The sequence below is a fragment of the Myiozetetes cayanensis genome, unplaced genomic scaffold, assembly GCF_022539395.1.
Source record: "Myiozetetes cayanensis isolate MyiCay16 unplaced genomic scaffold, myiCay2020 scf19, whole genome shotgun sequence".
NCBI classification, from domain to species: Eukaryota; Metazoa; Chordata; class Aves; order Passeriformes; family Tyrannidae; genus Myiozetetes; species Myiozetetes cayanensis.
In genome coordinates this window covers 2,648,891-2,661,092 of record NW_026087400.1, presented here as the reverse complement: position 1 = coordinate 2,661,092, position 12,202 = coordinate 2,648,891, and the positions used below count along the sequence as shown (strand labels likewise).

Sequence of the window (12,202 nt, the reverse complement as noted above, 5' to 3'; positions counted from 1 at the left end):
AGCTGCACCTGCTACTGCCCCCGCCGCTCCCAGCTGCCCTACCGGCACATCCTGGCCGTGCTGCCGGAGCACGGGGGGCGTGCGGAGGGAGCCGTGCTGGCAGCGGCGATACCGGCACCCCTCATCACCCTGGGGGCAGCTTCCCGGGCCGTGCTGGGGGCTCGGCGGGCAGCGGGCCCGAGAGCGACGGGGAGCAGCTGAAGGAGCGCAGCTCCGCGCTGGCGGCCACCTGGGCTCGGTCACCGGGGGAGGCAGCCCGGCAGGAGCCGGTGCCGGAGGGCCGGACACACCGAGGAGCGGTGCGCTCCCGGTGCGATGCGCGGTGCGCTCCCGGTGCGATGCGCGGCGGCCGCTCCGGGCGGCGCCCGAGCGCTCCGGTCCCGCCGCGGCGGGCGGGGTCGAGCCCTACGGCGGCGATGATGCTCCTGGCGGAGCGGGACACGGACCGGGACAGGGACTGGTGATGGCGCATCCCTGTTCCACCTCTGCAAGTGGCTGCAGCAGCTGGACCTGGAGCACCACAGCGACCGCCTGGAGCTATTCTCCTTCCCAAGGGACCTCATCACGCCGGACTTGCTGCCTCAGCTCCACCTCCACCGGCTGCTCGATGACGGGATCTGGGCTGCGCGCAGGGAGGGCACCTGAGGGGAGAGCAGCGGCTACTTCATGGAGATGGAGGTTGTCATGCAGGGGTTAAGCCAGGTTTTCAGTGGTGGGTTCCCTCTGGAGAGATGCATCACCACCTTGGCCCACTTGATCACTGTGCTGTTCAGGAACTCCCCAAAGCTTGCCCCTTGCACTCTCTGGTGTGCCAGGGTAACACATCCCAGAGCTCCAGCCAGGCTTCCTCTACTGTGACAGCAGCTCAGCAGCAGCTCTTGTCAGCCTCTTTTGCAGCTGCCAGGAGTCCTGTGATTGTTCTCCAGAGTCTACTAGCACTTCCCCAGCTCCTTGAGGCTCTTCAGTGTCAGCCTGAAACCTCCCAGTCTCTCCTCCAGGGTGAACCCATGACCCCTCACTCCCTGTTATATCCCTCGTCTCCTACAGTAAAACTGGGGGCCACAGAGACCCCAGAGGATGACAGCAGGGAGGAGGTTAACTGAAGGACTGAAGAAGGCATCAAACAGTCTCTGAGTGACATTTGCACAGATCCTTCTGCCAGGCTGTGCCTGAGTGAGCTGGCCACGGTTCAGAAGTCCACGCAGCTCATTGGCACCAGGAAGGACGCGCCATTGCTCAGCATACAGATCCTGGAGGATGCCCACAGGGTGGACCTGAAAGGCCTGAGCAGCTGCACTTGCCACTTCAGCCAGGCCTTCCAGCTGCCCTGCCAGCACATCTTGGCTGTGCTGCATTCAAACAGGAAGCCCTCGCAGCAAGAGATGCTCAGTAGACTGTGGGAGAGGGGATGTGATGCCCATCAGGTCGGGTGAGACAGTGCTGATGACCTCCTGGAGGTCCTGAAGAGCTCCTGGAACAAATCTTTGGATAAATCCCAGGTGGTGTCCCTCCTTATGGTGGAGATCAGAGGTGAAGCTCTAGCACCGAGCGGGAGCTGAGCTGGGTGCTCCCCTCATGTCCTGGCTTTCACCTTCATTCCCCTCAGGCTGCCACTTCCTTGGCATGGAAGGGGCAGTTTGGGTCCTTGATCTGCTGAGTGGGCATCACCTCTTTCACAGGGCAGTAGAGGGACTGGATTGGGAGCTCCTGATCCCGTGGGAAGGGTGACAGCTGCTGACCTGGCTAACAGCTGTGGCCAGGAGCCAGCTGTGGGTGGTGTGGCGTGGGAGGTACTGGTATAATAGAACCATAGAATATGCTGAGTTGGAAGGGACTCATCAGGATCGTTGAGTCCAACTCCTGGTCCTGCGCAGAACACCCCAAGAGTCACACCGTGTGTCTGAGAGCGTTGTCCAAATGCTTCCTGAACTCAGGCTTGGTACTGTGACCACTTCCCTAGGGAGCCTGTTCCAGTGCTCAACAACCCTCTGGGTGAAAAGCCTTTTGCCGATATCCAACCTCAACCTCCCCTGACTCAGCTCCATGTTGTTTTCCTTGAGCCCTGTCACTGGTCACGAGAGTGAAGAGATCGGTACTTGCCTCTCTGCTTCCCCTCGTGAGGATATTGAGGACCACAGTGAGGTCTCCCCTTAACCTCCATTTCTCCAGGTTGAACAAACCAAGTTCCCTCAGCCACTCCTCATAAGGCTTCCCCCTCCAGACCCTTTGCCATCCTCATGGCCCTCCTTTGGATGCTCTCTAGTAGCTTAGTCTCTTTTTTATATTGTGGTGCCCAAAACTGCACACAGGACTCAAGGTGAGGCTGCACCAGTGCAGATTAGAGCAGGACAAGCAGAGCAGGACAGTCACCTCCTTTGAGTGGCTGCCAGTGCTTTGCCTTATGCACCCCAGGACAGAATTGGCCCTCCTGTCTGCCAGGGCACTGTTGACTCATATTCAACTTGCCATCGAGCAGGACCCCCAGGTCCCTTCCCAGAGCGCTGTTCTCCAGCCTCTTGTTTCCCACTCTATACACACAGCCAGGGTTGCCCCATCTCAGGTGCAGAATCTGGCGCTTGCCCTTGTTAAACTTCATTTAGCTGGTGATTGCCCATCTCTGATTTGTCGAGGTCTCTCTGCAGGGCCTCCCTGCCCTGGAAGGAGTAAACAGCTCCTCCCAATTTGGTGTCATCGGCAAATTTACTTAGTATTCCTTCCAGTCCCATGTCCAAGGCATTAATGGAGATGTTGAAGAGAACTGGGCCAAGGATGGAACCCTGCAGAACTAGTGACCAGATAGCAATCTGATGTCAATCACTACAACCGTTTGTGCCTGACCTGTGAACAAGTTGCTCACCCATCCCATAATACGGTTATCCAGCTGTGGGCTGGACATTTTGTCCAGAAGTATCCTGTGAGAGACAGTATCAAAAGCTTTGCTGAAGTCCAAAAAGACTATATCTACTGGCTTTCCTAGGTGAACTAGGTGAGTTACCCTGTTGTTGAAGGGAATCAGGTTCAACAAGCAGGACTTCCCCCTCCGAAGCCATGCTGGCTGTAGCCAATGTCAACAACAATGTCAAAAACACCAGGTGTTTTTTAGGACCTCCCAAAATAATCTTTTCTATGATTTTACCAGGTACTGAAGTGAGCCTGACAGGCCTGTAGCTTCTGGGGTCCTCCTTTTTGCCCTTCTTAAAAATCGGGATAACGTTCGCCAGCTTCCAGTCAGCTGAGACCTCTCCAGATTTCCAGGACTGCTCAGAAACCATCGAGAGAGGCTTTGCAATGACATCAGCTAGTTCTTTGAGGATTCTCAGATGAATCCCATCTGGCCCCATAACAACATGTGACAAAATTATTTCATCTGTGGCCAGCGCCCACAGGTCCTTGCACCATCCAGCTGCGGGGTGTTGTGCAACAGAGCCAATAAATCAGCCTTGTGCTGCTTGGGAGCTGCCTCTGTCCCTGCACCAGCTGCAGATGCCCCTCCCTGCCCAGAGGATGGAGTGCTGGGGGTCGGGCAGGGTTTTGGGCAGTGCTGCTTGGTGGTCCTGTGCCACCAGAGTGCCCCAGGTGGTGGGAGGTGGCAGCTCCTGAGGGTGACAGCCCCACTGCGCTGCAGCCCCACTTCACAGAAGGGGAGTGGTTTATCTGTTTTCAGCAGCTGCTCTCAATTCCTCAAGAAAGAGGAACCCACCCTCGTGTGCAGGGGTCACTATCGGGCAGATTACGCCGGGGGGAGGTGGGGGAGCAAAGGCTTCACACACGGGAGGGGGAGGGAAAACAGCCCGGAGAGAAAACGCCTGGCCCACGGGTGCTGCTCTGGGGTGGGTGAGCTCCCCGGCCCCCTTACAGCCAGGGCAGCTCCAGCAGCTCCCAGCCTGCTGGTGGGACATGGCAGGGAATGTCAGAGACCTCACTCCCATTGCTATGGTTTGGCCACAATCCATTTTTCCCCTATCAGCACTCCCTTCATTAACACTTTGGTGTTGATGGAGTCGGCAGTCACTGCAGGCTGGGGATTTCCTTTGAGCCAGAGTTTTGTAACATGATCTGATACTATCGAGTCTCTAACTAAATATAGCATCGTGTTTCCTAAAACACCTTTCTTGTAAGCTGGGAGCTGCTTGTTGCCCCCCTTGGCCGTGTTGTGGAAGAGGCCTGGAAGGCTCCACCAGCCCCCTCACCGTCTCTCTGGCACCTGTGGGTACCCCTCTGGTTTTTGGAAGGCTCTTCCCCACCCTGTTGCTCTGCACAACTCTTACCTGCCCTGCCTCCCCTCTCCAGCCCAGCACGGGTGCTGCTGGATCCTGGTTGCCATCCCCACCGGCCAGGGGATGAAGGGTTTGGCTGAGGGCACAGAGGAGTGCTGGGCTCCCCTCCCCAGGCAGGATGGCTGGGCCCTGCACAGGGTCACCGTGTCTGGCTCTGTGGCCACAGGCACGTGCCCAAGCAAGGGCTGCTGCCAGCGCTGCTCTCTGGGTGCTCCGACGTCCGCCCCCGTCCCCCTCCCAGCTGAGCACACAGGAAATAACTCATCGCTCTCCGTGTAAACATATTTCCCAAGAGTGAAACTGCCCGGCCAGGACGAGCGTCTGGCTGTAATTTACCTCCACGTGAATGCCCTCCCACGCTCCACCCACCCCAGCACTCGCTCTGATCCACCCAGGCAATCCCAGCATCATTCCTGAGCCCCACAGGGCTGTGTGTGGCCCGTGCTTCTTTCCTTGCTGCCGGGGAACTGCTCCCACGAGTGGCTGCTGAACCATGGGAGGTCTCAGCCCCCCAACCTCCTTTGACAGACTCTTGTCTGGAAGTGTTTTATTGCTCTCTCTGAACCACATCAGCTCCCTGTTCACACTCTGGCCCTGCAGCACTGTCCCTGTGTGGAAAATCCCAACACCACGCTGCCTGTTCTCAGGTTGGCCCTTTGGCAGCACGTACCGGGGCGAGGGGGCCACAAGGGGCATGGATCCTACCAGGCAGCCAACACCGGGGTGCTGTTGGCAGTGGGGGCAGCCCAGCAGTGCCCTCAACACCTCACTCACGTTGGCAGAAGTTCTTGAGCAGTGGGGGCAGGTCCAGGCCCTCAATGGCCAGGCGGTGCACGATGTGCTTCTGGATGACCACCCGGCACAGCGTCTGCAGGGAGGGAACTGGAAGAGAACGGAGAGAGCAACTGAGCTGGGCGAGCCAGTGGTGAGGCTGAGCACAGAGGGGTGTAGGAGCTTGCCTGGGGCTCCTCAGAGGCACTGGGTTTAAGGGCAGTGATAGGGTGACTTTGTTTTGCAGCATCATCCTGCCCCAGGCTCGAGCTGGCTGTGCAGGACCTGGTGCCAGGCTGCTGCCCCAGGGCTGGGAGCTTAAGGGCCCCAGGCAGCAAAGCTCTATCCATTAATAGGAGGAAGGCTGAGAAACAGTTATGCGCCCAAGCTATGCATGACCGGGGCTTGTTTGCATTTCTTTCTCTGGCGCCTCTTGAGCAGCTCCCCAGGGTCTCATGTGCCCACAGTGTGCTTCCCTTACATCCCACTCCCTTGATCTGCTTCCACTGGCACCAGCACCAGGCTGGCGGGTGGATACCCACCGGCCAGGGCTGCGCTGCCTGCACAGACAGTGCCCACTGTGCTTTTGGGACAGACCACCATCAGCCATTCCCCTGGGTGCCTGCCCAGGCTCTGCCTGGCTCTGCTCCTGTGACACAACACCCTGTGGGATTCCTCCTCCCAGAGCCTCAGGTGGCTCCGCAGCACAGGTGCTGTGGCCAACGCTTTCCTCAGGTGTTAAACCATGGAGAATCCCAGCCTTGGGACAGAAGCAGCTGCCCTTGGCACCAGTGAGTGAAGCAGTGGCTCCCTGTGGTGGGAGCTGGTACCCTGATGCTCGCTCTCCTTCTTGCTCAGTCTCACCTCATCCTCAGCATCTGCTGATTTTTCCAGCGCTAATTAGCCCTCGTTAGCCTGGCCCCTCCCATCCAGCCAAGGGACACAGGATAATGCCCAGGCTCTGCTGGCATCATGGGATGTCTGCCCAGGGAACGCCGTGTCCTGGGCACGTGGCAGGCGCGGGGGTGCAGCGTGCTGTACCAGGGTGGGCGGTGGGCGTAGGTGGGTGTTTTGGTGATGGGCAGGACGTCGGGTGGCTCCGGCTGCCGCATGGTGTGGGTGAGGCTGGGCACGGCGAATCCTCACAGCCCTGGGGCAGCCCCAAACACCCACCCTCGTCGCCCGGCTCAGGAAGGCTGCCCAGCGGGTCTGCTGCAGGGGGGGCTCTCCCCCTGGGCCCAGCACAGCCCCCACAGCAGAGATTTCAGCAGACACTGCCCATCAGCGGCACTGTGGGTCTACAGGAGCCACGGGCTCTCCTGTGCCCTGTATCCCATGTCCCTCTGCCCAGAGTCACGCTCTGATATTCCCACTGTTGGGGACCACAGGGTGACCCTGCCAGAGTCCCCCTGCTCCTGGCCCATGCTGCACGTGCTGCAGGGACGGGGGCAGGTACCTACAGCCATAATCCACTGGGATCACCCGGACGCTCTTGGTGGAGGCGAAGACATCAACGACGGCGTAGAGCGGGCGGGCGGTGGGCAGGCCCCTGGCGCTCGGGCCCATGTCCTCGCCGTTGATGACGATGTGCATGTCGGCGGTGCCGTCGGGCTGCGGCGCGTACAGCACCCCGATGCGGCTGCGCCGGGCGGTCGCGGGCAGCACGTTCGTCCTGTACAGGTCGTCCAGGATGTGGCTGTAGCGGCCGGGCCGGCTGCGCCCCACCAGCGTGTCGCGGGGGATCCGCACCCGCTCGATCAGCAGGAAGGGCTCCCAGGGCGGGCTCCGCGCCCGCACCTCCTCCCCGTCCACCAGCACGCGGTTGTGGCTCCGGGTGATGGCGAACACCCAGGTGTCCCCCATATTGACCAGGTCCGGCAGAGAGTACTCAGGCACCACCTCCAGGCTCTGGGGGTCGAGGGCTGTCAGCCCCACGCGCAGGTGCCCGCACCAGCCCAGCTCCTTCTCCTCGATCTCCACCAGGAAGATCTGCCCTGGCGCCAGCGGCTCCTGGCTGAAGCAGAGCCCATTGGCGAAGCTCTCCACCCGCGTGGCCAGCGTGCGCGAGGCGTCCAGGCGGACGTTGGTGCCGTGGACGTGGTGGAAGCGTGCGGCGAGCCGGCACCGGGCAGCCATCGCTGCCGATGCTATTTTTAGCTGTCCCTGTCACAGCTGCTGTGAGGTGGTGACAGCCTGTCTGGAAGGGACAACCAGAGGGCTCAGAGGGATCCTAATGCCACAGGGGAGGCAGTGGGGGGACCCTGCTGCTGCTGGGGCACAACTGGGCCCAATCCGGACACACAGAGACTTCACACAGTGCCTGCCTGGTGCTGCCTGTACATGGAGATGACTGGCTGTGCCTGTGATGCCCGGCAGGGACTGGTGGTGCTGGCTGTACATGGCTGTACCCAGTGATGCCTGGCAGTGCCTGGTGGTGCCCAGCTGTACCCAGTAGTGTCTGGTGGTGCCCAGCGGTACCAGTTATACCCAGCAGTGCTCGGTGGTGCTGCCTGTACACGGAGATGCCTGGCGGTGCCTGGTGATGCCCGGTGGCGCCCAGCTGTGTCCGGTGGTACCCAGCGGTACCGGCCGTACCCAGCAATGCCCGGTACCCAGCAGTACTGGGTGACACCCGGCTGCAACCGGTGGTGCCCGGCTGTGTAGTGCGGGAGTCCCACCCCAATTACCCCGCTGTCCCCCGGTCCCGGTCCCGGTCCCGGTCCCACGTGCGCGGGCGGGGGCGGGGCCGGGCCGCCCGCCCCCCGGGGCGCTGATTGGCCGCGGGCGGGCCCCGCCCCGCGCACGTGAGCAGCGCAGGTCATATGGGCGCGTGTCATGTGCCCGGCGGGAGCGGAACCTGCGCCGGGAGCGGCCGCGGTCAGCGGGCACGGCGGAGCGGGCACGGGGGGAGCGGGGACACGGCCCCGGCGCCGGGGGAGCGGGCCGGGCACGGGGGGCAGCCCCGCACGGGGGTCAGGGCCGGGGCAGCCGTGCCGGGGCGCTCGCGGGGCGCGGCCGTTCGCGGCCGGCAGCGCCCTGACCGTGCCTCCCGCCCGGCGCAGATGGGGCCGCTGCTGCTGTCGTCGTCGCTGATGCTGCTGCTGCTGGGGCTGGGCCGGGCCGCCCCGCCGGGACACGAGGTGACGTACCTGCCCGGGCTGCACAAGCAGCCCTCCTTCCGCCACTTCTCGGGCTACCTGTGCGCCGGGCCGGGCAAGCACCTGCACTACTGGTACGTGGGGCTGCGCCTGGCGCTGGGAGGGCATCGGCTGGCACCGGGCACTGACGTGCTGTGCGTCCGCAGGTTCGTGGAGGCCCAGAGCAACCCCCAGGGCAGCCCCCTGGTGCTGTGGCTGAATGGGGGTCCCGGCTGCAGTTCCATGGAAGGCTTCCTCAAGGAGCATGGCCCCTTCCTGGTTAGTAGTCACTGCCATCCTGTGGCTGGGGGGTGCAGGGAATGACCAGCTGTGTGGCATGAGCCATCGTGCTGTCCCCAGCCCGGCTCAGCCCGTCGGTCACCGCCTTCTGCTTCCCCAGATCCAGCCCGATGGGGTCACGCTGAAGTACAACGAGTACGCCTGGAACAAGGTACGGGCGCAGGCACTGCCGCCCTCTGTGGCTGCCGGATGGGGTGGCCCTGAGCCAGTTCCTCCTGCCCTCTCCACGGAGCCAAACCTCCTGCCGCTCCCCCCCGCCCAACACACCCTCTTCTCCAGTCTGCTGAGCAGCACAGGAATGTGGCCACCCCAGCACAGCCCTGGGGCGGGCCGGGCACCCGTGGGTGCTGCCGTGGGCGAGGCCAGCAGCCCTCGGCCTCGCTGAGCCAGAGGAGGGTGTCCCCTGATCGCCGGCTCCTCTGCTGTCCTCGCAGATTGCCAACATCCTCTACCTGGAGTCTCCCGCTGGCGTCGGCTTCTCGTACTCCGATGACAAGAAGTACGGCACAAACGACACAGAGGCGAGTGACCAGCGTGCTGGGAAGGCCCTGACCCCATCTGCCCCCTGGCTGGGGTCCAGCCTCACCACCTGACCCTGCCACCTCCTCCCCGCAGGTTGCTCACAACAACTACCTGGCGCTGAAGGATTTCCTCCGCCTGTTCCCTGAGTACTCCAAGAATGATCTCTTCCTCACAGGGGAGAGCTATGGGGGGGTCTACATCCCCACACTGGCAGAGTGGGTGATGCAGGACCCCAGTCTCAACTTGAAGGTGGGTGCTGGGCTCTGCTGGGGAGCAGAGGGCTCGGCCCAGCCTCGCTGGGGCCCTTGAGCCAGTGCCAGGGTGGGGACTGGCCGTGCATTCAGCGTGCAGGGCCCCCTCCAGGACATAGGGCGGGCCTGGCCCTGCAGCCTTTCATCTCCTCCTGGGGTGCTGGCAGCGGCTGCCGGTGGACGTGTCCATCCCTGCTGCCGGGGAAGCGTCCTCAGGCACCCCCGACCCTCCCTGTTCCCTCTGCAGAGTAAACAGTGCCACATCTGCTTCCTGCCTGGGGCCGCTGTGCTGCAGCCGCCCCGCAGGGGAGCTGGAACACAACAGGGTTGTTTTCTTCTTGCCCCGCAGGGAATCGCTGTGGGAAACGGCCTCTCATCTTATGAGATCAATGACAACTCCCTGGTTTACTTTGCCTATTACCACGGGCTGCTGGGGACCGAGTAAGAGCAGGGGGAGTGCTCGGTGTGCCATCCCTGTGCGAGCAGGAGTGGGGCATGGTCAGGGCTCGGGCTGGTGGTGTTGCTGCCTGGGCAGTGCAGTCCAAGCCCTGGTCTCTCCCCACAGGCTGTGGAAGGACCTCCAGGCCTTCTGCTGCTCCGAGGGGAAGTGCAACTTCCATGACAACTCCAACCTGAACTGCACGCTCAAGGTGAGGGGAGGCGGAGCCCCTGTACACGTGCCCAGTGTCAGTGTCTGTGAGCAGCACCCACCTGGCTCTGGGTGGGCCCACGATCCCAAGAGGGTCTTGCTGAGTCCCAAGCCCTTCTTGTGGCTCCTTGCAGATGGGGGAGATGATTCAGATTGTAGAGGAGTCTGGCCTCAATATCTACAACCTCTATGCCCCGTGTGATGGAGGCGTCCCTGGGAGCATGAGGTGAGAGCAGCCCCAGGGAAAATGGGCCTACAGGCACCGGCTCACTTTGGTCCCGCTGGCAGAAGGACGTGGTGGGCTGGGCAAGGGGTCCTTCTGGGACAGGTGGATGGTGTCTGGCTTCTGCCAAGGACTTCCTCAAGGAGGGCCCTGAGCCCTTGTTTCCCCAGGGCTTTCAGCCTGTCCTCGTGCTCATCCTGGCTACAGGTACGAGGGTGATTATCTCATCACGCACGACCTGGGCAACTCCTTCATCCGGATGCCACTGAGGTTCTCCTGGCGGCAGGTGAGCCGAGGTGCCTGTGCTGCCGGGCTGAGAGCAGCCCGTGCCTGCTCAGTGGTGCTGCTGTGACAATGACTCTCCTGCCTCTCCCAGAACCTGTTCCGAATGCCAGTCGCCCGGAAGAAGGTCCGTATGGACCCGCCCTGCACCAACTCCACAGCCCCCAGCATGTATCTGAACTCCCCGGAGGTGCGGAAGGCTCTGCATATCTCCCCCGAGGCCCCGGAGTGGGAGGTGTGCAGGTGAGAGAGCTGTGGGCGGGCAGGGAGCACCCCGAGCAGGAGCAGCTGCATGATGCCGACACTTCCTCCGCAGCTTCGACGTGAACCGCAACTACAAGCGCCTGTACATGCAGATGAACGAGCAGTACCTGAAGCTGCTCGGGACCACGGTGCGTGCGGGGGAGCCTACGGACCCTGGGAGTGGCTCTGCCAGCCCAGCCTCCTGCCCGGCTGGGGTTGGTGTCCTGGCTGAGGGCTCACCCCCTCTGTCTGCTCTGCAGAAATACCGGATCCTGGTGTACAACGGGGACGTGGACATGGCCTGCAACTTCCTCGGGGATGAGTGGTTTGTGGACTCCCTGTGCCAGAAGGTAACTGGGCTGGGCACAGGCCAGGCCAGGCCCTGGCTCCAGGCTGTGTGCTGGGGCTGGCTGCGGTGGGAGCGTGGGCAGGGCCGGCCCCAGGCACTGAGGGCGTTGCCATCGCTCCCAGGTGCAGGTGGCTCGACGGCCCTGGCTCTACACTGAAAATGGTGAGAACCAGATCGGGGGCTTTGTGAAGGAATTCGCCAACATCGCCTTCCTCACTGTCAAGGTAGGGCTGAGGATTCTGGGGGCCAGGGACAGGGCTGCAGGTGGGTGTGCCGGCCACCAAGGCTGTGGTCAGGGTGGGGTGGTGCTGGCTAGGCTGTGGCAGCACCACGGCCATGCTGACCACTGCTGCCCTTTTCCTGCAGGGAGCTGGCCACATGGTGCCCACGGACCGGCCGCTCGCTGCCTTCACCATGTTCTGCCGCTTCATTAAGAACCAGCCTTACTAGGAACTGTGGGGACTGCCCTGCCCACCCCACTGCCCTCACTGCCGGCACCTCGCACAGCCCAGTCCTCGCTGCTGCTCGGCTACACCACACACCTGTCACACCTGCAGCCTTCCTCCCAGCCAGACAGGGCTGCCTGCTGTGGGTGGGGGGCATGGGATTGAGTCCTGAGGGCTCTGTCCTCGATGGGAGAGGAGTCATGTACCTGCTGCAGCCGCCGCCTCGCTTGTGGCTTTCTGTCTTGCCTCCTCCCTGTCTGTAGCAGCAGCTGCTACCCTCGCAGGCAGGGAGCAGTCCTGGCACTTCCCCTGGGCCCTGCACACACGGGGCTTGGGCGGGCTCTGAGGAGCAGCAGCAGGGGCCCTGCTCCTTCCACCCTGCTCCCACTGAAGGAGGCTTAACCACCACCACGATAATCCCACTGCCAGGGCACACAGTGCAGGAACTTGCAATAAACTCTCTGACCAAGGTGGTTCTGCTCCTCCTCGCACCCCTGTGCCAGCCCCTGCTTTGCTTTCCTCTGCTGAGGAGCACCAGTGAGTGCCAATGCCCTGTGCCAGGGAGCTCTGGGCGTTGCCCCCTCGGCAGGGTCCCTGCAGCCTGGAAACAAGTGACCTGCCTGAGCAGCAGCAGTACAGTCACTCTGAGCCCTCTGGCACTACTCTCAGCTCTGTTTTCTCCCAAGGACCAGAGCTGGGCAGCAGTGCTGGCTGCCTCCTTCCCACCTCCGTGCCGTGCGCCCCGCATAGGC

General features: G+C 62.4%; 3 protein-coding genes across 3 annotated transcripts; 2 read left to right on the top strand and 1 right to left on the bottom strand.

Annotated features, from left to right (window-relative positions):
* Window positions 1-350: 350 nt before the first annotated feature.
* Window positions 351-3,762, top strand: LOC126639317 (zinc finger SWIM domain-containing protein 1-like). The gene is given in 1 exon segment (XM_050314018.1): window positions 351-3,762. A coding segment is annotated over 1 exon segment (828 nt). The 5' UTR covers window positions 351-731; the 3' UTR covers window positions 1,560-3,762.
* Window positions 3,763-5,043: 1,281 nt separating this feature from the next.
* Window positions 5,044-7,184, bottom strand: NEURL2 (neuralized E3 ubiquitin protein ligase 2). Its single transcript, XM_050313882.1, has 2 exons — window positions 6,509-7,184; window positions 5,044-5,159 (listed from the first exon to the last, which is right to left on the bottom strand). The coding sequence occupies exons 1-2, from the start codon at window positions 7,182-7,184 to the stop codon at window positions 5,044-5,046; spliced, it is 792 nt and encodes a 263-aa protein (XP_050169839.1).
* A 686-nt stretch (window positions 7,185-7,870) lies between these two features.
* Window positions 7,871-11,923, top strand: CTSA (cathepsin A). Its single transcript, XM_050313896.1, has 15 exons — window positions 7,871-7,925; window positions 8,111-8,280; window positions 8,353-8,464; window positions 8,586-8,636; window positions 8,920-9,006; window positions 9,101-9,256; window positions 9,608-9,699; window positions 9,824-9,908; window positions 10,042-10,133; window positions 10,338-10,416; window positions 10,507-10,655; window positions 10,729-10,804; window positions 10,916-11,005; window positions 11,127-11,228; window positions 11,371-11,923. Exons 1-15 carry the CDS (start codon window positions 7,884-7,886, stop codon window positions 11,452-11,454), a joined length of 1,467 nt encoding a protein of 488 aa, XP_050169853.1. The 5' UTR covers window positions 7,871-7,883; the 3' UTR covers window positions 11,455-11,923.
* Window positions 11,924-12,202: the final 279 nt, after the last annotated feature.